Source organism: Microchirus variegatus (assembly GCF_963457635.1).
Source record: "Microchirus variegatus genome assembly, chromosome: 17".
In the NCBI taxonomy this organism is placed as follows: domain Eukaryota; kingdom Metazoa; phylum Chordata; class Actinopteri; order Pleuronectiformes; family Soleidae; genus Microchirus; species Microchirus variegatus.
The window spans coordinates 6,434,634-6,459,771 of NC_139818.1; the positions used below are offsets into that span (position 1 = coordinate 6,434,634).

Sequence of the window (25,138 nt, forward strand, 5' to 3'; positions counted from 1 at the left end):
ATTTTATTGATCTTTTTTGTGGGAGGGATATGAATATATGTGTACAAACTAATGTATGTTTAATTTTCAATCTCAGGTTCAAATGGACCAAATACATTTTTTTAAATTGAAAGGTTTAATGTTTGTCTTTATTACAAAAAGAACATTCTTCACTTTGAAACATGCGTCTATATTTTTAAACTGAGTTTGTGACATTTGCAAGAGGACGTCAAAGCATAAGCTGTAGATAGTTAAAGGAATAGTTCAGGCATTTGATAACATAACACTGACTGTGCTAAGAAGACTTGGGGCATATTTTCTCTCAGACACAGACGCTGTTGGTGTATTCCTAAGTTTGTTTAAGTGAGTTAAATCTGACTGAAAATAAGACATTTGAACCCAGTGATGGAGGCAGCAGTGAAAGTCCTATGTGCTGTGATGTAAAATCACTAACTCAGGATGCAGGTGTGGGAGACACATTAATATATTCTTTAAGTACCTGTGAAGCAAATGTTTTTCCACTTCACTCACACTGTAACCATGTAAAAACTCTGAGTTCTTCATTTTCTGTGTTTTTACTGTGAAAGATTTCACTCTCTCTTGTGTCCTTGTGTTTCTGTGGGTATGTTCTTCTCCTCCCCACCTTTCCTTTTCACTCCACCCAGCCATCCTTTTTTTATTTTTTCATTTCCATCTGTGTTGCCTTCCACTCCTCTCTTTATTGGTCCTCCTAAAGCACCTCCCCACCACCAGCAGATGACCGGAGCGCTCCTGAGTCATCAGTCCGCTCTCCTGCTTTGGCTCTGTGGGGGGAAGGTTTTCAAGAGTCCAGCAGAGGCCGTGAAGACACCCAGAAGAGCTGCCGGTCACCTTCTGTCTTCTGTTCTGCACTGAGAAGCAACAACTCAGAATATTTTGTGACGCTCCTCTGCTTGTCTGGATTCACAGGTATTTAACAGGTACGCCTGCTAAATATGTCTATATCTGTGGTGACAAACTAGCTGAAAACTGAGCTCATGTGTGATTGGCTCTACTATTTAAAAAATAGTACATACACTGTGGAAAATAAATATTATAGAGTTGATCCAAACCAAATAGAATTTTGATTTTGAATGTGGATGTTATTTTCCAGTCAGACGAAAGGTCATCACCACATGATGATCACATTTCTCTCCTGTCTTATTTTCACTCGCATTAGGACGAGCAAATAAATCATGTGACGTGCAAGTGGTGGCGGTGGAGTGGGTGTCTGCCAGTGCTTTGGTCATCAGGGTTTCAACTGATATATATATATATATATATATATATATATATATATACAAGTAAAAATAAAAGTAAAATTAAATTATAATGCCAGCATACAAGGAAAAAAAACAAAACTGTATACATGTCAGGTCACAGATTACAGTTCAGTAACTCGAGAGTGCGAGAAAGGCCAGTGAGTTCACATCAATCCTCTTGGAGATAGGTTCTATTGGGTCCAACAGTCAAACAGTGTCCTTTTTAATAGCATCCAGAAACGGTCCCCAGATCTTAAAAAATTTGTCTTGAAATTGCAAAGAGTGTATCTAATTTCTTCAAGATATAAAAGGGAAACGATATCGTTTAGCCATTTCTTAAAACAGGGTGGAGAGGGAGACTTTCATTCACCCAAGATGACTCTCTTAGCTACAACCAAACAAAAAGCAAGAGCCTGTTGACGAGAATGTGACAGTTTTAAGGAGGATTCAGAGCAGCCCAATACCACCAAGGTGCCACTTGGAATAAGATCTATTTGGTATGATCCTGTAAAAAAAAGTAAAGACCTCACGCCAAAATGTATTATGTTTGGAGCAAGACCAGAATAAATGACCCAAAGTTCCGTCGCTGTTTGAACATCTGTCACATAAGGAGGAAACGGAAGGAGCGATTTTATTGAGTCTAGTTTTAGAGCAGTGCAACCTGTGAGTCACTTTAAATTGAATAAGCTGTAGTCTGGCGTTTATAGAGCAGAGTTTGATCCTAGACAGCGCCTTTGCCCATAAGTCATCAGGAACTTTCTCACCGAGGTCGGTTTCCCACATTTCTTTAAGATGTAAAGATGGGGTTGCCACATAAAATAAGTCAACAAGCAATGAAATTAAGTTTTCTGAGATGGGAGACATGTTCATAATTCGATAGAAGCTATGTTGTTTTGGGAGAAGCTCGAAATGTGGAAACGACTGCCTGACAAAGTTCCTGATTTGGAGATATCTAAACAGATGGGAATTATGTCATTTGAACTCAGCCTGCAACTGGGCAAACGATGCAAACCTCCCGTTCAAGTACAAATATTTAATGGTACATAGACCTATCCGAGCCCACTCCCGAATTACAGGGTCCATTTGTCCTGGTTGAAAAGCTGGATTATGGCATATAGTTGGTGTGAAAAGAATATTCTGAGATATTGAGCACATTCTTAATTTGTTTCAATATTTTAAAAGTGTTTCTCATTATGAAGTCATCTTTCAAATCCTTTAGTTGTGGTGTGGTCTTGGAAAACAAAATAGTCAGAGGGGAGGCACCGAGAAGAGCTAGAGTTTTGTTCAATTCAATTAATGGCCATGAGGGGGCAGGTGTGTTGTTTTGTTTGCCATGAGACAAGGTCTGATTCCAAAAAATCTAATCCTTGGGTTTTCGTAGGTGTGACTTGTTTATGCGTGGGGGCTTGTAAGCCCAGATAAACGGTAAAATTATTGAATCAACAGTTTTAAAAAATGCAGATGTAAGAAATATAGGCACGTTTTGGAAGAGATAGCTGAATTTAGGAAGTATAGTCATTTTGATAGTATTAATCCGTCCAATCAGCGAAAATGGTAAAAGCTTCCATTTGTTTATGTTGCTTTTCAATTTGTCAACCAGGTTTAAATAATTATGTTTAAACAAAAACTTAGACTCCCTAGTCACATTAATACCAAGATAAGTGAAATAGTCAGTAGATATTTTAAAAGGCAGGTTTTTCAAAAAGCCAAACCGTTCAATGAGACCCAGAAGGGGTGTCAGCGAGGTCACAGTGTTTGATAGAGTCAAAACTACGTAATCTGCATAAAGGCCTATCTTTGAAATTATATTTCCACATTCTATTCCACTTATTTGGGGACTCGATCTAATAGCTATTGCCAGGGGTTCTAACGCCAAGGCAAACAACATAGGAGAGAGGCAACAGCCTTGAAAGGAGTTAACCTATCGTTGTTTGTTAAAATGGAAGATTTGGGCTGTGCATAAAGTAATTTTAGTATTGCAATTAATTTTTCACCAAATCCAAATTTTTTGAGAGCTCCAAACATAAATTTCCACTCAGTTTGATCGAAGGCCTGTTGTGCATCTAAAGATATTACCGCGGACTGCTGGACTTTGGTCGAATACATAATATTTAATAGGCGTCTAGTATTAGACTGAGTATCGTTCAGGGATGAATCCCGTTTGGTCAGGGTGTATTAAATTAAAAATGTGTTTCGATAACCTGTTGGTAAGAACTTTAACAATTATCTTCTGATCGCTGTTTAATAGGCTCAGAGGGCGATAGGAGGAAACTTGCATTTCATAAGCTCTGCTTTTTCGAAACTATCATAAAGTAAATGGTCAAATATGTGCTGTCGTGTTTGCATTTCATTACTAACAGTTTGCTAGAACTCCATAACTGATATGACTTGAAAACAAAAGGATGAGGTATTTTGGAATGTTGGTGGTTGTGTTTTGGTACCAGGCCCAGTTTGAGTGACAGCTCATCAAAACTTTGCATTACATAACTCTGTGCTACAAAGTCTGTGCAATGCATCCTAGATTGTAGTATCTTGTCATGATTTAAGTGTCAATCTGGCGGCGTGTAAATCTGCTCTTATGAAAATATGGCCTTTAAACACGTGGCTGAGGCTGGTGATGGAATAGAATATAATAGAATATAATACTGAATATATTTGGCAGTAATATTTTTTTATGTTGGTAAAATTGAGTGTTGGTAAAATTTACATACATTTTTTTATTGCAAGCGAGTGTTTTAATTATTTACCTAATTTTAGAGTCCATTTTTGATGTCAATATGTTTATTTTGCGTCATGAATATGCTTTTATTGTGAAAGTATATGCTGTTTCAAATCAAAACAAGCACTTTGAAACTGTAAAACTCTCTCTCTCAAAAGAAAAAACATCCGCCACTGAATCTTCTCTGCTGTCTCCATCACTACATTCAAGTGTGTTATTTTAGTTCTGATTTTCTCTCCTGTGGACTGATGCACAAAGAAAAACTTGTAGTTATTGTTATGTGACAAAACATAAAGTAACTATCCAAAACCAGTACAACTTTATCAATAAAGTAGGATACATTTCAAAACAAAAGTCCTGGAATAATGGCGGGAAGAACACAATGGGGATCGATGATCCAAGTTCACATCCAACGTGTGACGCATGGACATCACCAGGTTGTCGATCGTGGCCTGGGGGATGTTGTCACATTCCTCCTGCAGAGCCACTTGACGTTGACGGCCTTTCTGGGGAACTGGAACTGGAACCCGGTTCGCTGTCGTTCCAGTCTCTCTGAAACGAGTCCACAGGCGGCTGACAGTGGACTGATGCACATTCAGTTGTGTTGCCACAGCTGTAACGCTCAACCCAGCACTCAGCATGAGCCAATGGCACGCTCCCTCATGATTTGTGACATCTGTGGCATATTGACCAGTGACAAAAGTCCACATTTTGGTGTGCCCTTTGATTGACCAGACCATAAGGAGTGTCTGTGTACTGGTCACACATATTGACCACCACTCTGCCATGCTCCATGACTCATGGTGAGTTGAAATATTCCATAAATAATTCCATGAACTAATGCATCAAGAATCCGAGCAGATGTCGTTCATATTTTTGTCGAGTATAATTACATTTTTAATTTCAATTTTCAGGAACATTATTAGAAACATATTTAAAGAATAAGAAAAGACAGAAAACAAAATAATAATCATGCATAAACATGCACAAAACAGCACAGACTACATATAAACAGCATACCTAAAAATACCATTAGATTGTAGTCCTTGACAAGACTAATAAATGTTTTATTTCAAACAAACTAATGAACCGCTCTTGCACCAAAAATGCACAAATAATAAGAATAAAAAACAAATTTACATAGAGCACTCACAGTGTAATCAAAACATGAAACAAACTAAAAAGATAAATATAAATAAAGATAAATACTTCAGTATATGGTTGCAGATCACATATTGTCGGGGCCTGGTCGTCTGGTTATTTGTCTGGTCTGTTTGTGGCTCGTTGCATTTCAAGCATGACCACAGAGGAAAGGGTCGGCAATTTAAACAAAGGGATTGGTTTCCTGACTCCAGCTCCTAGCAAGCCTTGCAGTTTTCACACATAGGCGTGAAACCTGACAGAGATCAGCTCACCAGACTGAGGCCATTGAACAGCGTTGAACGGCGTCACCCTCGATTCCTGTGATTTTGGATCCACACCCGAGAACCAGTGCAGTGCTACCATCATGTTATCCTGCAGAAGAGAAGAACAAACCCCTGCCACAATGTTTTGCATAACAACCCTTCAACACCCAAGCTTGCACAGTCCAATTATGGGCTGAACACATCCATTTTGTTCCCTGAAGCGACCCAAGTAAGAGGCATACAGTGTCTGGGCAGAAATAAAATAGCTTGTATTCTTTTCCTTTGTTGACGACTGCAAATATGCTCTACTGTTTTGCTGCTTCGTTCGTGCTCTGTGCCTTGTGTTTTTACTTTATCCTTGAGTTTTTGCTTGCTGAAACCACAGACACTCACACACTTTCACTCTTTTCCTTGCTCTCACCCCATCTCTTTCGCTCCACTCACACACTCTTCACTTTTATATTTCCCCTACTCACCATTTGATGAATGGCTATCGGGAGACTTGGTCATCCTGAGGCATTGTAACCGTGCCAGCTTGAGATGACGTGTGGTCACGGAACGAAGGTTTCTCTTATGCTGCTCATGAGCTACACTCCTCCCCTTGCTCCACCTACTCTCCTATCCCCCCCCCCCCACACACACACACACACACACACCTACATGAGTCCATTGTTTTATTGCTTTCTGTCTTCTAGTATCTAGCAAGTAGATGGAACGATAGCTTGCTAATGATGTGCTCCTTTGGTTGTGATACTTGAGTTAATAAATCTTGTCATTCATTGTGAAAGAGAATGTGTCTGCGTGGTGTTGTCTGTGTCTGCACACGGTGACAAAGAGCAGGTCAGTGCTCTGATCAGGTGTGAATACTCCAGGTATTTGAGACTATTTTAGGACAATGTGATTATTTTTCCATGATTCCAGGGTGGTTCCCTCAAATTGGCTAGTTAATTGATCATTAATGTTCTCTTTCATTCATTCATTCATTCATTCATTCATTCAGTCATTCTGTCATTCAGTCTACTGCTTTATCCCCCACAAGAGGGTCACAGGTTCAAGCCCAGCTGACACACACAGGGCAAAAACACAGAGATGCACCTATGGGCAATTTCATGTCCAATTAACCTCTGCATATGTTTGGACTGTGAGAGGAAACCGGGGAAACCCAGCGAAAAACCCACACACACATGCAAATACCCTTGTCTGGACCGCGTCACGGACCCAGGACTTTTAGCTGCAATGCAACAGTGCTGGCCACTACGCTGCTTCTTTGTTTACTGATTAAATAATTATTTGCAATAATTCTTTAACAATCAAATGTGTTTGGATATGTGGCCACGAGACATGAGTAAGAACACTCATATCAGAATTGATTAATCAAAATCTCACTCACCAATTCACTGTGAGAACTTGTTCTCTGGGGCCACACGACGGCATGGTGGGAAGCACTGTTGCATGGCAGCAAAAAGACTAAGGTTAGCGAACTGAGGGTCTTTGTGTGCGTGCTTTTCTCTGGGTTCTCTGGTTGCAGACATTATTTGGACACACTAACTTGACCGTAGGTGTGAATGTGAGAATGTCTCTGTGTGTTTGACATGTCCTATGTGTGATCCCACCTTTGGCTCCAGTGACCCACTCCTGTGGAGGATAAAGTGGTAGATTATGAATGAATGAATTCATTAATGAATGTCTGCTATAGGGGAACAATAAAGGTGTATATCTTTATTTGAAGAGGGAGGTATTCCACACCTCCCTCTTCAAGAGTGGCCTCACAAAATGATGTTTTCAGTTCCCGTTGACGATGCATGAAAAAAGGTATTTGAGCGCATGTGAGCTGACACATTCTGTTGCATGTCCTATGAAGAACACACACAACACAAACCTGTGTCTGCGTGTGTGTGTGCGTGCGTGTGTGTGCATGTGTGTATGTGTTTATCTTTTTTTGTTCTTTTCAAGTGGAAAGTGAAGGTCATAAAATGGCTTCTCAAATCCCAGCACTCCCTCAGTCGATCAGCCCTGCGACTGGCACTGTGTTTTCTGACCAGTCTGGCTTTTACTCTCTGGACTCCAACGTGCCGGGTCTTTCCAAGACCATTCTTGACAAGCTCAACATGAAAGACTATGGAGAGTACAGGTAAAAAAAAATAAAAACAATAGTTAATAACCATGTTTTAAACTAGTTTGAGTTCCTTAACACCAAGACGTAATGACTTTATCAACTTTCTTCATTGCTTAATTTACCCCACATTTTGGATCAAGGGCTGCCTTGGAGGGAAAATCGAAAGGAACGTTGTTTCGCAACCACAAGGAGATGTTCCAGAAGATGGAGGAGACGTTTAAATTCTGCGCAGGCTGCAACAAACTGCCAGACCACCTCACCGAGGGACAGTCTCTGAAACGCTGCCTGAAGTGAGTGCAGTGGCACAATTATAGGGTGTTACCGCACAGGTACAGATGTGAAAATTCACAATATATGCACACATTATAATTAAAGAAAACACTCATAATGATTTCATTGTGCTATAATATCATATCATAAATCACAATTAGTATAATATTAAGCTGAAATATTCTTGTGATCGAATTCCTTCTCAGAGCCCTGGTCATTGTTGTGCTATTTCCAATATTCAAGCATGAACAATTATTCATATGAGTGAAACCAACTGGTTGCTGTTCAGCTCCATCATCATCCACTCAGGACACTGTTGCTAAATAGCTGCCATGGGTCACTTGTGGTGTCAAGTGGAAGAATGACTGACCACCAAATTCTATCACCGGGATTAATTTCTATGCAGCTCTGCACTTTATTAGGATCTTAATGGAGATTATCATGTCAAAACTCTGCAGAGTGTATTTTGAGAGCTGAACTGAGATATCTATCTATCTATCTATCTATCTATCTATCTATCTATCTATCTATCTATCTATCTATCTATCTATCTATCTATCTATCTATCTATCTATCTATCTATCTATCTATCTATCTATCTATCTATCTATCCAAGGGACAAGAGGGAGGTGAGATAGAGACAGAAGAAAGACCAGGAACTGTATCAAGTTATAAGTGTATACAGGACAGTTACAGTCAGTGATGACTTGTTTATACAACTACAGTTGTTTACACAATCAGCAGGTTAAAACATATATCCTGATTATAGCATAATATAATAATAAAAATAATAGCCTTGAAACTAGATCTGGATCCTGCAACCTGCAAGATGGGGAGAGAGACAGACAGAAACAGAGAGAGAGAAGAAATGAAGGAAAGACACAAACTAGGGAGAGAAAGAACAAGGTTAATGACATTTAACAGAGTCACATTCATACTCTGTGAGAGTGAGTGTGAGTGCACCACAGGAATTAGCCCAGCAGTCTAGGTCTATAGCAGCATAACTAAGAGATGGTCCAGGTTTCCCTGACCAGCTCTAACTATAAGCTTTATCAAAAAGGAAAGTTTTAAGTCTTTAAACTTTAAATACATTCTGTACAATACTATTGTAAAACTTGTGTACAAGTGGCCGGAGTAGGAGTCACTGCTCCTTTCTGTGGAAAGAAGCCAGTTGAAGTGTTTCAGGCATCTGGTGAGGATGCCGCTGGGGTTAGGGTTACACACCTAAATGAACACCATCCATCCATCCATCCATCCATCTTCTTCCGCTTATCCGGGGCCGGGTCGCGGGGGCAGCAGTCTGAGAAGGGATGCCCAGACCACCCTCTCGCAGGACACTTCCTCCAGCTCTTCCGGGGGGGACCCCAAGGCGTTCCCAGGACACGCTGCAGTGACTATCTCCAGCGTGACCTTCCTCTGGGTCTCCTCCTGGTGGGACATGCCCGGAACCCCTCTCGAGGGAGGCGTACAGGGGGCACCCGACAGCTCAGCCCCTCTCTTCACCCGAGTGTCCAAGACATACGGTTGGAGGCCAGATGACACGACCACAAAGTCGATCATTGACCTCCGGCCTAGGGTGTCCTGGTGCCACGTGCACTGATGGACACCCTTATGCCTGAACATGGTGTTTGTTATGGACAAACTGTGACTAGCACAGAAGTCCAGTAACAAAACACCACTCGGGTTCAGATCGGGGAGGCCATTCCTCCCAATCACGCCTCTCCAGGTTACACTGTCATTGCCCACGTGGGCGTTGAAGTCTCCCAACAGAACTATGGAGTCCCCGGTTGGAGCACTTTCCAGTACTCCTTCCAGAGACTCCAAGAAGTCCGGGTACTCTGCACTGCCATTTGGCCCTTAAGCCTAAACAACAGTGAGATACCTACCCCCCACCTGAAGGCGGAGGGACGCGACCCTTTCGTTCTGCGGGGAGAACTCCAACACATGGCGGCTGAGCTGGGGGGCTATAAGCAAGCCCACACCTGCTCGCCGCCTCTGTGTGTGCAACTCCAGAGTAATAGAGAGTCCAGCCTCTCTCAAGGAGTTGGGTTCCAGAGCCCAGACTGTGTGTGAAGGTGAGACTATTTCTAGTCGATACCGCTCCACCTCTCGCACAAGCTCAGGCTCTTTCCCCCCCAGCGAGGTGACATTCCATGTCCCTATAGCTAGAGTTGTTGTCCCGCGATTGGGCCGCCGGGGCCCCCGCCCACGACTGCCACCCAAATCACACTGCACCGACCCCTTGTGGCCCTCCATGCAGGTGGTGAGCCCACTTTGAGAGGCGCCCATGTTGCTAGTTTGGGCAAAGACCTGGCCAACAGGCGCTCGCCTGCGAGCCCTACTCCCGGGCCTGGCTCCAGGGTGGGACCCCGGCGACGTCAATCCGGGCGACGTACACGTCTTCTTTTTGTTTTTCTTCATAAGGGTTTGTGAACTGCTCTTAGTCTGATCCGTCACCTAGGACCTGTTTTCCATGGGAGACCCTACCAGGGGCATTAAGCCTCAGACAACATAGCTCTTAGGATCATACGGTTGGTGTAGTGGTTAGCACTCTTGCCTTTGCAGCAAGAACACCCGAGTTCCTGGGTTCAAACCCCGGTTGGAACAACTTCGAGCCCCAGTTGGAACAAGGGCCTTTTCTGCAAGTTTGCATGTTCTCCCGTGTGTGCGTGGGTTTTCTCCTACAGTTCGAAAAAACATGCAATGAATGTATGTATGAATGATAGTGGTGGTCGGAGTGGCCGTTTGGTGCACATTGGCAGCCACGCTTCCGTCAGTCTGCTCCAGAGCAGCTGTGGCTACACGTAGCTTACCACCACCAGTGAGAATGTGTTAATTAATAATGGCCAATTTGTAAAGCGCTTTGAGTATCTAGAAAAGCGCTCTAGAAAAATAATAATAATAATAATACTCAAACCCCTCCACCATGATAAGGTGGCAGTTCAAGGAGGAGTAAATGAACACTTAAATTATAAACTGAAATTGTAACCCAATGATGGTTGTTCCATCTTTAGTCATGGAGGCATAAGGTCCTTTTTCAGTTATGTTTTTTGTTCTTTGCTATAGATTTTGTCTCCAACTCCAAACATCATCCAAAAATTAAGGATAAATAAGGAATTAACAATCAAGTGTTCACACAGAATTGTAACATTTCATTTATTTACAGAAATATCAACTGAAAAAACAGGCGACAAAAAAAACCCTCTTATGCTAACGCATCATCAAATAAAAAAATATAAATACTAAAGCAAATGTATCAGTTTATTCCTGTGTCAGCTGGGATTGGCTCCGGTGACCCTGCAACCCTCAAATGAATTCATAACTCAATTGAACAAAGGTTTCTTGAAGTGCTTTGAGAACAAAGTACACAGTGCCATCAAGTGGAAATCAAAGAGACAAACAAAACGAGTGTATTTGTGACTGCAAATACACTGGTTTAATGTTCAGTTTGTCACTTGATGTTTGGGGATAGCAAGCGGAGACTGATGATAATAATTTCTTTGATTTCCTATGTCCCTTCCCCTCCATCGTTGTCTTTCAGGTGCTTGAACGTGTACTACTGCACCAAGGACTGTCAGAAAAAAGACTGGCCTAAGCATAAAAAGGTCTGCAAGACCTTGCGTCTGGTGGCCATTGACAGACTAGTGGAGTGGCTGATGTTCACAGGTGAGAAATGACAAGGTTGTGCCATTTGAATTGAAATGTGTTTGATTGAGCAAAACTTGACGAATCATTTTCCCAGAAATGTATTAGTTAGCTGTATTTTGAAGCTGATCTATGAGAATATATCTCATAGTGAAACGTCTCTGTGCCAATACCCTACGGTGGCCGACAGGGGAAAACGCACTGCAAACTCCAAAACACCAGCAAGTAACAAAACAACAGCAAGTAACAAAACAACAGCAAATAAGAAAACACCAGCAAATAACAAAACACCAGCAAATAACAAAACACCAGCAAATAACAAAACTGAATATAAAATTGCATCTCGTCATTTAGAAAGGATTTCCTCGATTGTAACCTTGCCTTTATTGCCTTGTTGTGATTGATTTGTTTTCACTGTTGTATTTATTCTCAACAAAGCCTTGTAGATTTTATTTATTTTATTTTAGTTTTGATAAATAGATCGACGAGATGCAATTTTATATTCCCTTTAAGGTATTTTGTATATGTGTATATGTGTACTGGAAAAGTTTAAATAAAGTTTATAAAAAAAAAGTTTTGGCCCAACACTGCGAGTCAACGGGTTGGTCGAAGACCTGCACAACATCGCCCCCACAGACCCGGAGCACTTCCATTTTGTTATTTGCTGGCGTTTTGTTATTTGCTGGTGTTTTGTTACTTGCTGGCGTTTTGTTATTTGCTGGTGTTTTGTTACTTGCTGGTGTTTTGTTATTTGCTGGTGTTTTGTTACTTGCTTGTGTTTTGTTATTTGCTGGTGTTTTGTTACTTGCTGGTGTTTTGGGGTTTGCAGTGCGTTTGCCCCTGTCGGCCACCGTAATAATAACCAGCCCGAGTGAACTCAGTCGAGTCTGCCAGTGATTTGATTTCGCTCTGCAGACTTGGACATCATTTTGACCATCTTCAGAAATCTCCTAAAAAAAAGGGAACCAATCACAAACCTGTGATGCGATAGAGGCGAGGTTAACACAATGATGACAGAGAAGCTGTTGTAAAGGTCTAACATATCTGCCCTGAAGTGCAGCTGTCTTTTTACCGATTCGGCTGTTGCTTCCATTTTCTGTAACTTGCTCCATGGAGTTCCCCGGGCAAAAGTTGTTAAACTCCATTAATAGATAGCCATTGCTTCGAGAATATTTTTTTTTTGCCGCTGTGCATACATCATCCAGATCATTGGTTTGATTGGTTGTAGGTCCAATTGAGTACAGAGACATTTTGGATCTATGTCCATTAGTGATGCCTCTGGAAAGTGGGAAGTGACGACACCCTTTCCAGACACATAGTCTAAAATGAAGTTGAAATGCAGTCTGGCGTTAGCTAGGCAGTTTCCATCCATCTTCTACTGCTTTATCCTCCACATGAGGGTTGCTGGTGCCAATCTCAGCTGATATAGGGCAAAAGGTACACCCTGGATAGTTCGCCAGTTGATCAAAGGGACACATATAGAGACAAACAACAATTCACTCGCACACTCGCCCAATAACAGTTTAATTCTGAAAATATAAGTTTTCAGAATTCCTCACACTTCATCAGCCTCTGTTCCATTTAGCAGTACAGTGCTGTTCATCTTGTTATGGTGAGGTTTGGAATGGTACAAGATCTGGCGGACAGATCAGGCCACTGTGGGGTATCTGGGCCAGATATGCTAATACCTGTACCTGTAAATATGTACATACAGTAGCATGATGTCATATCAACAAGACAAAGTGCACCCCACCAAAAAAATGACATGCATAAGAAGAATATAGCACAGTAAACGCAGAGTAATCATGGAGGACATTCAGAATGTAGTGTTTTTCTTCTCTGCATAGGACAGCATCACAAGCAGACAAGTGCTGTGTGAGACAAGGCTGTGGTGCATTTGTGTCTGTCCCTTCTGTCACACAAAAATGATGATTCTACAGCAGAAGGGTGCCAAAAACTGGTATGGCACACATTGACACTGCAAATAAATCTGTTACAAACCAAACCAAAATGAACTGTACCGCTTTGTGGAAATGGGGCTTTTGATAATTTTCCAACACCATGCAAAGTTGGAATGCATACATGTCCTCATTCATGTTCTGCTCCAAGAACAGGTGACCTTCCTTTGCCAGCGCAGCCGTGGTCAAAGTCAGCCACTGAAGTGAAGAACTGGGACGACTGGCTCCTCATGAGGGAAGACCTCATGCCATGTCTGGATGCCATTTTGTCTGGAACCAAGATGGAATCCCTGTGGAAAAATGTGAGCAGGCCACGCCCAGATGATGCTGATCTGCAACAGTCGTTATGGCGACTTCAGAGTGTGTTCCTCTCTCGTGTTCTCACTGTTGGGATGGCCATTCAACACTTTGGCCTGGATCCATGCAGCAAACCCCTCACTGTTCATATAGCAGGGGTATCCCATAATGAGACTATGGGAGCCAGGCTGACCGACTATGACGAGTTGAACCACATGTTCCCGGGACATGAGGGCATTGAGATAGTTATGGTAGGGCCAGAGGTGGTGAATGGTCCCATCATGAGGCCTCCGCTCAGAGCATTTGGTCCCAGGAAGAGGGTCTACATTAGTGCCAACAAGGGTCTCTATCATCAATTCTGGGAGGAGCTGGTGGAGAAAGAGGAAGCAGCTAAGCCAGACCTGGTGGTTGGATTTCATCCTGGTAAGGAAACAAAATGATATGCCATTGTAGAAATGGAATTGTATTAACTATAAAATGTCGAGATGTCAAGTGTGGTTCACAGAATGTTGAGGTCTTGTCAGAGTTAACCTAAGAGATGAAGGCTCCTGTCATAAAAAATGTTTTCCCTGTAACAGGGACATGAGGAAAAACTTAAGCCACTAAACAAAGGGAGAGTCACAGAGAAACACAGAGTTGTGTGGGACTGTCAGCATTGTGTGAACACATTTCACAATGGTTGGAATGTAACAGTTACATTTCAAAGTTACACACAATGGTCTTAAATCTGTGACATCTTAAGAATGTTTTTGTCACTATTAGACAGCCTTTTCTGACTGGAAACTACAATTTGCACCAGATTCCTTAGAGAAAATCAATGATTTCATTTAGCGAAGGCACAGAGGCTAGTACAAAATGTGTGTAACTGATATACATTTTTTGGCAGGTGAACTTTTTCTAAATGGCTCAAATCAGCAATGTTTTAACTGAGAGTGAGGCTTCACATCTTCAGCACAGGGAGTATATGTGGTACTGTCAATGCTGACTATGAGTCAGCACCACACTTAAAAACTGGAATAACCATAAAAGGTGAGCGGTCTGTCAGTCACATAACAATAAGCTATTTCAGTAAACAGTCATTGAATCTGATATAGTCATTACTGCCAGAGTTTTTATTGGGGATGTGGTATGCAGCTGGGAAAGAGTTTGGCCTCAGATTGCTGCACACTGGAAACTTGTAAGCTTCTCTTTTGTAAGGAGAGTCTCAGTCCACCCTCTCACATTCACTCAGGCATACACTGCATGCCATGGTCAAACACACTGATTAAAAACAACCCCTCTTCTCCTTGTGGGGTCAATCAATATGAACCTATATTACCTTTTTTTGAAATAAAATACAGCACCTAAGGTAACTGAGGAAAAAGCAGAGGAAGACACTCATCATTTAAACACACATCAATCCAATTGACCCCCCCCCCCCTCATTAAAATGGTGCTGCAACCCTACACCACCATAAGCTTGTGTACAGAATTGTTTCTCTGACCCTTAAATCTGTAAAGCACCAGTAAAGCTTCGACACAGCCGCGACCATAACTCCTGGTCAGTTATTAGTGCTATCACTGAAGGCTCCACCAAGGCTAAATATAAATGAATCAGTCATCCTGTGGGTAAACTGCTTAAGTGCCCTGCCAAAGCTGGCAGAGTGCTGCATTATAGCACTGTTCAAGTGATAGAGCAGCAGGCAGCGTGACCATAGGAATATAAAAGAAAGATTTGGCATAAATACTGACCTCGTCAGGAGGCAGAACCGAATTTCTTGTTTTTGAAATTTTGGATTGTGGTTAGGTTAGTCTGTCCAAATAAATGGAACTCAATGCAGTATCTTAAGAAAAATTAACCGTGCAAACCTGTGTGTGTCAGTCATATTATGTCCCCCTAATGGGGGCAAAATCAAGTAATGCAATAATGTAAGTTATTAACCTAATAAGGTGAACATATGCTGTATGGTAAGGATGAGGTTCGGGTTTATAGTTATGGTTAAGCCAGTAGTAGCTGTGGTAAAGGTTAGAGTAAGTCTCGGGGAAATTAAGGTAAGTCAATGTAATGTCCTCTAAAGTCATGGAAATGTGTGTGTGTGTGTGTGTCTGCGTGTGAAGCTGATGAAACATGAAGTCTTGACCTTAAGAAAGCGAAGATGATGTCAGCTGTCAGCTCCTGCTGCTTTGCAAGATGGATGGATGACATTCACAGCCAACGGGCAGCTCAAAAACACAACAGCTAATTAGATATAGATGGTCGGTTATCCCTGACCATATCGCCTCATGTTTTACCATGGTGACACTTATAACCACATAATAGTTGTCTATATCCTCTATGTCCAGAGTTCAACTTCCCTGGAAAGATCAGGTACGTCATGTATAACATGACACCATCTGTGCATCCATGAGCTCACGGTGAGAACCCCTCAACAAACACGTAACCTGCATCCGCGCGGGATGGGAAAGTTCATTTTGAGCTCTCGGTTTAGTCTCACTCAAAGATATATTTATAGCATCAGCCTGAACCGCAGCCATCAGTCAGATGCCTTGTTCACATAGTCAGGTATCATTTAAAACTTTGCTTTTATTTACACTTTATACGGCCTACTGTTCACATGTAAACAGAGTCTTATGTCACTTTTTAAAAACCCTGGGTTCACCGTTTTTGTGTGGGTGTGCACTTTTGCCTTGTGACATACTACGAACTGATCGCAAAGGCTGTTTCATGTCATGTGTGTGACGCATGTTTATACCGCAAGAATGAACTAATTTTGTTTACAAAGACATCCTTCCAGAAGAACGGAGAAGGAATGACCAGGATATCTTGTGTGTTGCTGTTTGGCTTATCACAGTGCTTATGTAGATGGAGATGTGTGAACGAGCAGTTCAATACTACTGATTTGGGTAAGTGACATCGGGCAATTGTGCAAGATTATGAACAACTCTATAATCTGTTTGATCTTGATCTCACTGTTTCAGTCTGTATGAGGCAGGTACAGTGACAGGCAAAGAGCTCCCTGAGTGTTTTGTCAATGTTGTGTCATGTCTCTGACTTCCATTGAAAGAAGGCGATTCACAGGTAAGTGTTAAAGCTGCTACGCCTCTTAAGGCCACATTATACTTCTCCGACTGCGTAATGCGTTATCCGTCTGCGTCACCACGTAGACCACTCGAGCCTTTATACTTCTGCGTCGTGGTGACGGATATGCGCTGCAGTTTCCCGCCCGATCAGTAGGGGTCGCTGCGCAAGGTTGTTGTGCTTTTGGCTACAGTGAGCAATGGCGTCCGAGGGAGAAAGACCGTTGTTGTTGAAACAGCGGCCGTTTCTCACTTTTCTGTGTCCCGGAACGCAGTTTTAAGATAGTTTGAGGCGAGAAATTGGCAATTTAGAGTCTAAACATGTGCTGTGTGTGTTAAGATATGACGTATTTATAGTTCGGCAGCGACGAAGTCGGCGGTGTTTAGCTCCGCCTTCTGTGGACGCTGGGTGCTCACTGTGAGCCGGCACAGAGCAGCTTCGCTCGGCCTGTCCTGAGGACCAATCGCAGCTCTTGCCGTCTCCGTTGTCCCTTGACGGAGTGACGGACACTTAAAAAATATTCTGTGCACCCGGAGACGACGCAGAGGCTCTTCGACAGGTTCTGCCTCGACGCAGAGGACTCTGTGTAGCCTACGCAGAGCACTTTACGCAGGAGTATAAATTGGGCTTTAGCCTGCTGCACTTCCAAAGGTGCACATATGGATAGCTGTGGGCTTATCAGCCAGGGCCCACTATTCATTGATTCATTCATTATTTCGCTCCTTATCTCGGAACATCTCCTGGTGGTGGCCATAGCCACAAGCTAGCCTGCGTTTCTCTTCACAGAGCTCTCTCATAGCTTTGTGTAGCTCCTTAGCCCATAGTTCTAGATCTTGGAGTAGATGGATTGTTGAGCTTCCGACAAAACTTCAGGTTCCGATCTCCACTGGGTATTTTTGACATTCATTTCGTGGACTGCTTCCAACCAACCCTTCCTCCCATGTCAACTCCAACAGTAGCACCGATTTTGTCTTTGCTGACCAGTGTGCCATGTCTTATCAAAGCAGGGTGCTGCAGATCTCTTGCAGGAAATTAAGCTTCCTGCCAAGGTTGAACTCCAACTTCCATTTCCTCTTAGAACAGTGGCGTGTTAGTGCTTTCCAACCTCCCTCTTGGATTGAAAATTGATCCACTCTTAGGATCTTGGCTTACTCCTTGCTCACATCTTGCCTTTGCCACTCCACCAGCTTCTTGAGCACCTGGTCATGCTTCTACCTAAACCCATCCCTGTGTGAGTGCTGTCCTACAGATTATGTGAGGGTAGGGTGTCATAGTTTGCCATAATGAAGAAACTGAGTAGGGCTTGTGGCAACTTCTATATGTCTGCCCAGCTCAGTACCCCCTCCCATGTTGTCCAACACCCCCTGCTGCCCCTGTGTCATGGCCTTTCCCTTGTACTATAGTGAGTCATCCTTCATATTGGAGATGACAGGGTTCTTCCTCTACTTTTTGCTGGTTCTGTACCACAAGGTGGGTGAGGGAACCAATAGCGATATAATAAATTGTAATAATAATGGTTGCTATATAAAACAAAAACATGAAAAATAATAAATATGGAATGCAGGTGGCTTCTGTTGAGTTGGGAGGAGGGAGTCTCTTTTCTTTAAATTGTGCCCAGGTGTTTCCATAGGTCTGTTTGTAACACTTAGAATTACCATAGACCAGACATGTCCAAAGTCCGGCCCGCGGGCCAATCACACCGCTCGACCAGATTTCGTCTGGCCCACAGCTTTGGTTTTATAATGTATTATTTATGGCCTAGGACTTGGACTTGGACAGAAAATCAGCCTCACATGTCACCTTCATTGGCTCTGCTGGTAAAGAGTTGTGAATCGTCAAGTCAGTATTTCACATGGGTTATGTGGTTATGTAGTCCAGTGGTGATATGCAGTTACCACATATCACCACTAGGACACGCCAAAGCACCATTCTCATGCCTGATACCATTATTTTAAAATATTTTTCCATGATGAAACAGACAATTAAGCGCTGGTAAAGTTAGCACAACTTACATAGAAGCGAGCGGAGACATGTCTGCTCAGCCGTGGGATGTCTTTGGGTGTAAGATTCTGCATCCCAGAGTTTTCTTATCTTTTGGACTACAAGGGCCTGTCTGTGTTTGTTTCTCACTATGAGCAAAAGTTTAAGAGACGAGTGTGCCCTAAAACCGGAAATATGTCACTTGACCGCCACTCGCTGTAAGCGAGTTATAGTCACGGACTCGACAAAGTGAAGCGTATTTTTTTACATTTTCCATGTTTAACAAAATTATTTTAGATGATTCCTAAATATTTTCACTTTTGCATAGCTTAAATTTGGTTACATTGCTTTTTAATTGCCATAAATGTTAATTGTCCATCCATCCATCCATCTATCATCTACCGCTTTATGCTCCACAGGAGGGTCACGGGGGGTGCTGTGCCTATCTCAGCTGACATAGGGTGATAGAGAGGGTACACCCTGGACAGTTTGCCAGGTCATCGCAGGGCCACATATAGAAACAAACAACCATTCACTCACACCTACAGTCAATTTAGAGTGTCCAATTCACCTAATCCCCATATTGCATGTTTTTGGACTGTGGGAGGAAGATGGAGAACCCAAAGAAAACCCACGCACACACACAGAAAGGCCCTTGTTCCAACAGGGGCTCGAACCCGGGACTTCTTGCTGCAAAGGCAAGAGTCCTAACCACTATGCCAAAAAGTCTGGAGGGAACATTGGCCCCCAGAAATCTTCACATAATCAATGAATCAATAATCCTCTTTTGAAGTACCTTTCATACAGGGGTCAATCTCAATTTATTTGTGTAGAAGATGCTTTAGCGCTGTAATTAAAGGTCCATTATGTAACAATGTGGCCAAAAACGGTTACTACACTCAAAATCAAAACACTGTGGCAAGTCGTATCCGCCTCCCACTCCACCCCTCCCTTCCAGAGTCGAGGTTGCCAGAGCGGTTGACATGTAACTCCGTCAGCAACGAGCGAGGAGCGAGCGTTTTATCATAAATGAGTGGCTCTAAGACACACAATTTTGTTCTCTCAGTAAAGATCAAGATGTATAATAATTTATGGTAACATTAGCTGTTGACTAGGGATGGATATATCAGATGGAATAACTTTATGCATGATATTTGACAGAACTGTTCTTCATTTTTGCCTCCCCTTTTACAATGTTATATAGCAGGGTTGCCAACTTCTGACAAAACCTTAGAGTGAGACATCGTGGCATGCGGGGCAAATTACCACCACACACCCAATATATTTATGGTAATATTTTATGCATCACAAGCTTATTAATGCTTTATACAATAATAAGGTAAATAATATTGACACTGTCTGGAATCAATCCTACAACCTTCCTTACACAAGTCCACCTATTTAACCACCCGGCTACTGCTATTATTCTCTCTTTACATGTCAGAAGAAGACTATTAGGTAAGATTAGAAAGAGACTAAAAGACACATCTCTGTGTCATCTGAACTGCCGCTGCAGCCCACGCCGAGCAGAACCAGCCGTTGACAGAACAGAACTGCCGGTGATCGGTGCGGTGGGGTTGTGTCTCAGGGTGGAATCCGCCCGCGGCCACCGCCGGGTGGCTGCCGTACCCTTCGGTGCGTCAGTACGGCAGCCGCAAAACCGAGCAAACAGTTCAAAACACAGAACTCGACAGTCGAGCTATGATGCTAACTTAGTTAGCCAAGCTGAACTTACCTGTCTAGGAGAAGAGCCCATTCTGCATCTGTTTTGAAATTCCTCTCAGCTTTAAACTCTCTCCACCGTTCAAAAGCATGTCCTATATAGACCCTCGCTTTGCCGCAAACTTTATCTTGGCGTTTTTAACATTCATACCGAGGTCTTTTAGGTTTCCTTTCATTTCATTTCAATTGTAGCTACTGGCAACCTGTGGCTGCTCAACCGCTGAGACTCTGCTGACTGCTATGATTGGTAGACGGCGGTAGATGGCGCGTCATACCAAAACATAATTTCAAAACATAAACAAACTGCGGTGCGGAAAATATTTTTTTTACAGTTTTTTTGAAGGCTAACTGTGCTAACTGTGTGCTACCTGTACTTAATCATTTGCAAGGATGTCTAAGACAATTGCAATCTGATAAATGAATAAGAAATGCAATTCTGTTGTGGACAACTGCGAAGTGGTTTGGAGATTTGTCCATGTTGTTCTGAGAATGTAATTTCTGTTTCAAGAAATGAGCCAAACCAATGGAGAAAAACTGTACTTTTTACTAGTTTTGTTGGTGAGTTCAGTATGTTATATGAACATTATTCCTGGTCCTCTGTGACATATTAGGAGGATTTTATGGCCAGTTGCTCTTAATTTATTACATAATGCACATTTAAGGGAATAACAGATGCATCAGATGAGCTGATTTCTTTAGTTAACTGCTCAAAGGGAGAGAAGAGAGTTATGTCGTGGGGAGTTAAAACAGCGTGTCTGAGACTATACAGCTAGTTTAGCAGCTCCCCTTCTGCAAGCCCACAGCTGGGATTCAACCCCCTCTATGCAAGGTTTTCCATGGGGTAGTGAGCCACAGTTGTCAGTGATGTCATCTAGCTAACCTTTGTTGGTTGCTGTGTCTGTTGAATAAACCAAACCATCTTTTAACAAGTGTTTCCTGCAACAGAAATGGATTGGCCTGTCTTTTGTTTTTTGTTTATGTTATATCAAGCCTATACACAGCAGATAGCTTTGTCTTTAATTGTTGTTAAGGAACAGTCTTTGGTGCCTTTCCTTGTGTAATGTAAAGTAAGTCCAGTGGCCTGAATACACTGTCATACACCTGCTGAAACCACAACCTCTCACATACCAAATCCTGATTTAACCCATGCACCAATCTGGATTTAACAAACTGTACATCAGCAGCTGATCACAGTGATGAGTATGAATATTTCCGCAGGGTTCCATGCTCACCAGGGCCTGGTAGAAGGTTGGCTGCCCACCCTTCTGTTGCTCAGAGATTATAACATCCCTTCCTTCTTTACCATGTACAGGTCAGTACACTACTGTAAACAAAACACCTGTTTAATATGGTAAACAGAGATAATAAAGCTTTTAATACTGGAAGATATGTGAAATGCTATTGCTCTCTTTTTAATTGTTCTTCTTCGGTGAATGCTATAAGTTTGTATTTCATCTCTCATGAGAACCGCAGACTGAAAATCCTTTGATCTCTCTTGTTCCCACAGTGAGATGGAACTCAAGTCATCACTGCAGATTTTTCTAGAGCTGGAGATGCACATCAGGGACAGTGGGTCAAATCCATTCACATCCCAGAAACCAGAGCAAGTCCAGGCTTGCCCCAACAAAACCCCGGTCTACTGCAACTCTCACTTCATCAGTTTCCAGGGACTGCTGCCACAAGAAGTCATGGAGGAACCACTCACAGACAATTGACTGATCTTGGGTTTGTCAGTAGAGAAACATGGCTTCACGCAGCCTTTAAGGCATGGACATGGATGATGAAGCTTTACAATTCATGTGGAAAAAAACAAGCCTTCTGCAACAGCTACACAATGTCATACAACCCTTAGATTTCTAAAATGATTGATTACAGAAATCACTCAAAGCTCAGTATGAAGAACAATATCACTCAAGAGTGCAACACCAGTATTTCCTAAACTTTCTGATTGACCCACTTTTTAAAGATGGCAAACTATTGTGACCCAAAACAAAGTTCTTACAAGAGTAAATTTGTGCATAATGTAGTGACGTATTTATCTGTCACACCTAATATGATTTTGAATTGGCAAACAAATAAATTCCAAGAAATGTTTGGTAAATTAATTGATTAAAATTTCATCTTATGCATATACATGTACATAAATAGCAGGCAGTGTTTGGGAAACAATGAATATATTAAAGCTCACATAGAGTGGTCCTGTTGCACATACAGTTAGGTCCATAAATATTTGGACATCGACACAGTTCTCTTTTTTTGGCTCTATACATCACTACAATGGATTTGAAATGAAACAAACAAGATGTGCTCTAATGGTACACTTTCAGCTTTAATTTGAGGGTATTTACATCCAAATCAAGTCAACGGTGTAGGAATTAGAACACTTTCTATAATATGTGCCTCCCACTTTTTAGGGGACCAAAAGTAATGGGACAATCGACTGAAAAGCTATTTCATGGACAGGTGTGGGCTATTCCCTCATTATTTCATCTTCAATGAAGCAGGTAAAGCTTCCTGGAGCAGTTCTGGAGTTGATTAGTGACATTTGCATTTTGAATCTGTTGCTGTTAACTTTCTATATGAGATCCAAGGAGCTGTCACTGTCAGTGAAGCAAGCCATCATTAGGCTGACAAATCAAAACAAACCCATCAGAGAAATAGCAAAACATTAGGTGTGGCCAAATCAACTGTTTGGAAAATTCTTAAAAAGAAAGAACGCACCAGTGAGCTCAGCAACACCAAAGGACCTGAAAGACCACAGAAAACCACTGTGGTGGACGACAGAAGAATTATTTCCCTGGTGAAGAAAAAGCCCTTCACAACAGTTGGCCAGATCAAAAACACTCTCCAGGAGGAAGGTGTATGTGTTTCAAAGTCGACAATCAAAAGAAGGCTTCACCAGAGTGAATACAGAGGGTTCACCACAAGATGGAAACCATTGGTGAGCCTCAAAAACAGGAAGACGAGATTAGAATTTGCCAAACAACACCTAAAAAAGCCGTTATAATTCTAGAAGAACATCCTCTGGACAGATGAGACCAAGATCAACTTGTGATGGGAAGAGAAAAGTGTGGAGAAGGAAAGGAACTGCTCATGATCCACAACATACCACCTCATCAGTGAAGCATGGTGGTGGTAGTGTCATGGTGTGGACATGTATGGCTGCCAATGGAACTGGTTCCCTTGTATTTATTGATGATGTAACTGCTGACAAAAGCAGCAGGATGAATTCTGAAGTGTTTCCAACAATATTATCTGCTCATATTCAGCCAAATGCTTCAGAACTCATTGGACGGAGCTTCACAGTGCAGATATGGCAAATATGGAATGTTATCAGTCAATCACCTGACCTGAATATGGGTTAGCGTGTACTTCACCTCACTGTGTGCTGTGTGTGTTCACTAATTCACGGTTGCAGTAATTGGAATTTCCCCAACTGCGGGACTAATAAGGGACTAATCTTAATCTTAAATCTTATCTTAATTCCTACACCGTTCACTTGATTTGGATGTAAATGCCCTCAAATTAAAGCTGAAAGTGTGCAGTTAAAGCACATCTTCTTCGTTTCATTTCAAATCCATTGTAGTGGTGTATAGAGCCAAAATAAAGAGAACTGTGTCGATGTCCAAATATTTATGGACCTAACTGTATATGTTAGTTATGGAGGTCTACTTACATACATTAAGTTGTTTTTATGGTCAAAAACCTCCTAGTTGCTGTAAACGAGCCAATATAAATCCTCTTTATTGACGGTGTTTCCCAGCCGCGAGATTTGAGACTCAAATCTCTCAACCCGGAAGTGACATATTCAGCACTTGAAAACAATGCTAAATGTTGTAGTACATTAGAATGAGTCGTTTTGAGCCAACTATGTGAAATGGCATTATACTTTTAATGTGTGGACAGTACTGTAGCTGCTATAAAACAAAATGTCACTTCTAGAGCACAAAACTTCCAGGCTTTATTCCCCCCTCTTTCTGTGTTGATACAGTTTTTGATTCTGGTTAAAAAGTGGCTTATTATCATTATTGTTACTATTTTACTATTATTACACTGATAGTTCTAATTCTGCTTCTGTCACCATGGAAATAAAATGCTCTTTTTCTCTGGGTTCATGTTTGAAAACGGATCATGATACTGAAACGTGACACTGACACCACTGGGTTTAAGACAACCACTGCTCTCTGTCTGATGTGTGTGTTTGAGAGCTTTTGTGAAACAGCCTTTCTAATGTGACACTGACCTCTTGTGGATGGCCTGGAACTAATGTCTAACAAACCAATATTGTTACACATGAGACGATTTCTGTTTATGATACTGGAATGCTACAAGTTAACTGCAAAACTGGACCGAGAATAGAAGAGAGTAGAATAAGCCTTGTGTTGACTGGAATGTCGACAAACCACAGACATAAACTCAATCACCCACAAACACTCAATAGTACACACACACGGCCACAAGTACGAGAAGAGCAATGAAAATTGGAATGCATTACAACCTTCTGTGATACTAATTGCATTACTTCCAGATAAACCCACATTAGTAATTAAAGACTTTGAAAATTAGTGCAAGAGACTTTTGTGAACATGGACACAATTTGGCATCACTGTTACCAAACAGCTGCAGAAAGAGGGGTTAGCCCCCAAAGGCATTCTGACATGATTGCTACATTAAGGGATGATGCTCCAGTTTTATCAACTGTGCAACAA

At 42.0% G+C, this 25,138-nt stretch overlaps 1 protein-coding gene across 4 annotated transcripts; it reads left to right on the forward strand.

Moving 5' to 3' along the window:
• The first annotated feature begins 783 nt into the window (after positions 1-783).
• Positions 784-24,540, forward strand: mss51 (MSS51 mitochondrial translational activator). 4 transcript variants are annotated; one of them, XR_014593044.1, is made up of 7 exons: positions 784-938; positions 7,338-7,515; positions 7,641-7,790; positions 11,312-11,436; positions 13,530-14,093; positions 14,557-21,741; positions 21,937-21,992. XR_014593044.1 is itself a non-coding variant. In XM_083903956.1 (7 exons), exons 2-7 carry the CDS (start codon positions 7,358-7,360, stop codon positions 22,142-22,144), a joined length of 1,299 nt encoding a protein of 432 aa, XP_083760082.1. In that variant the 5' UTR covers positions 784-938; positions 7,338-7,357; the 3' UTR covers positions 22,145-24,540. The 4 variants fall into 4 exon arrangements, 3 of the variants coding, with proteins under 3 accessions (XP_083760082.1, XP_083760084.1, XP_083760083.1); XM_083903956.1 differs by having other exon boundaries at positions 21,648-21,741; positions 21,937-24,540; XM_083903958.1 differs by having other exon boundaries at positions 7,377-7,515; positions 21,648-21,741; positions 21,937-24,540.
• Positions 24,541-25,138: the final 598 nt, after the last annotated feature.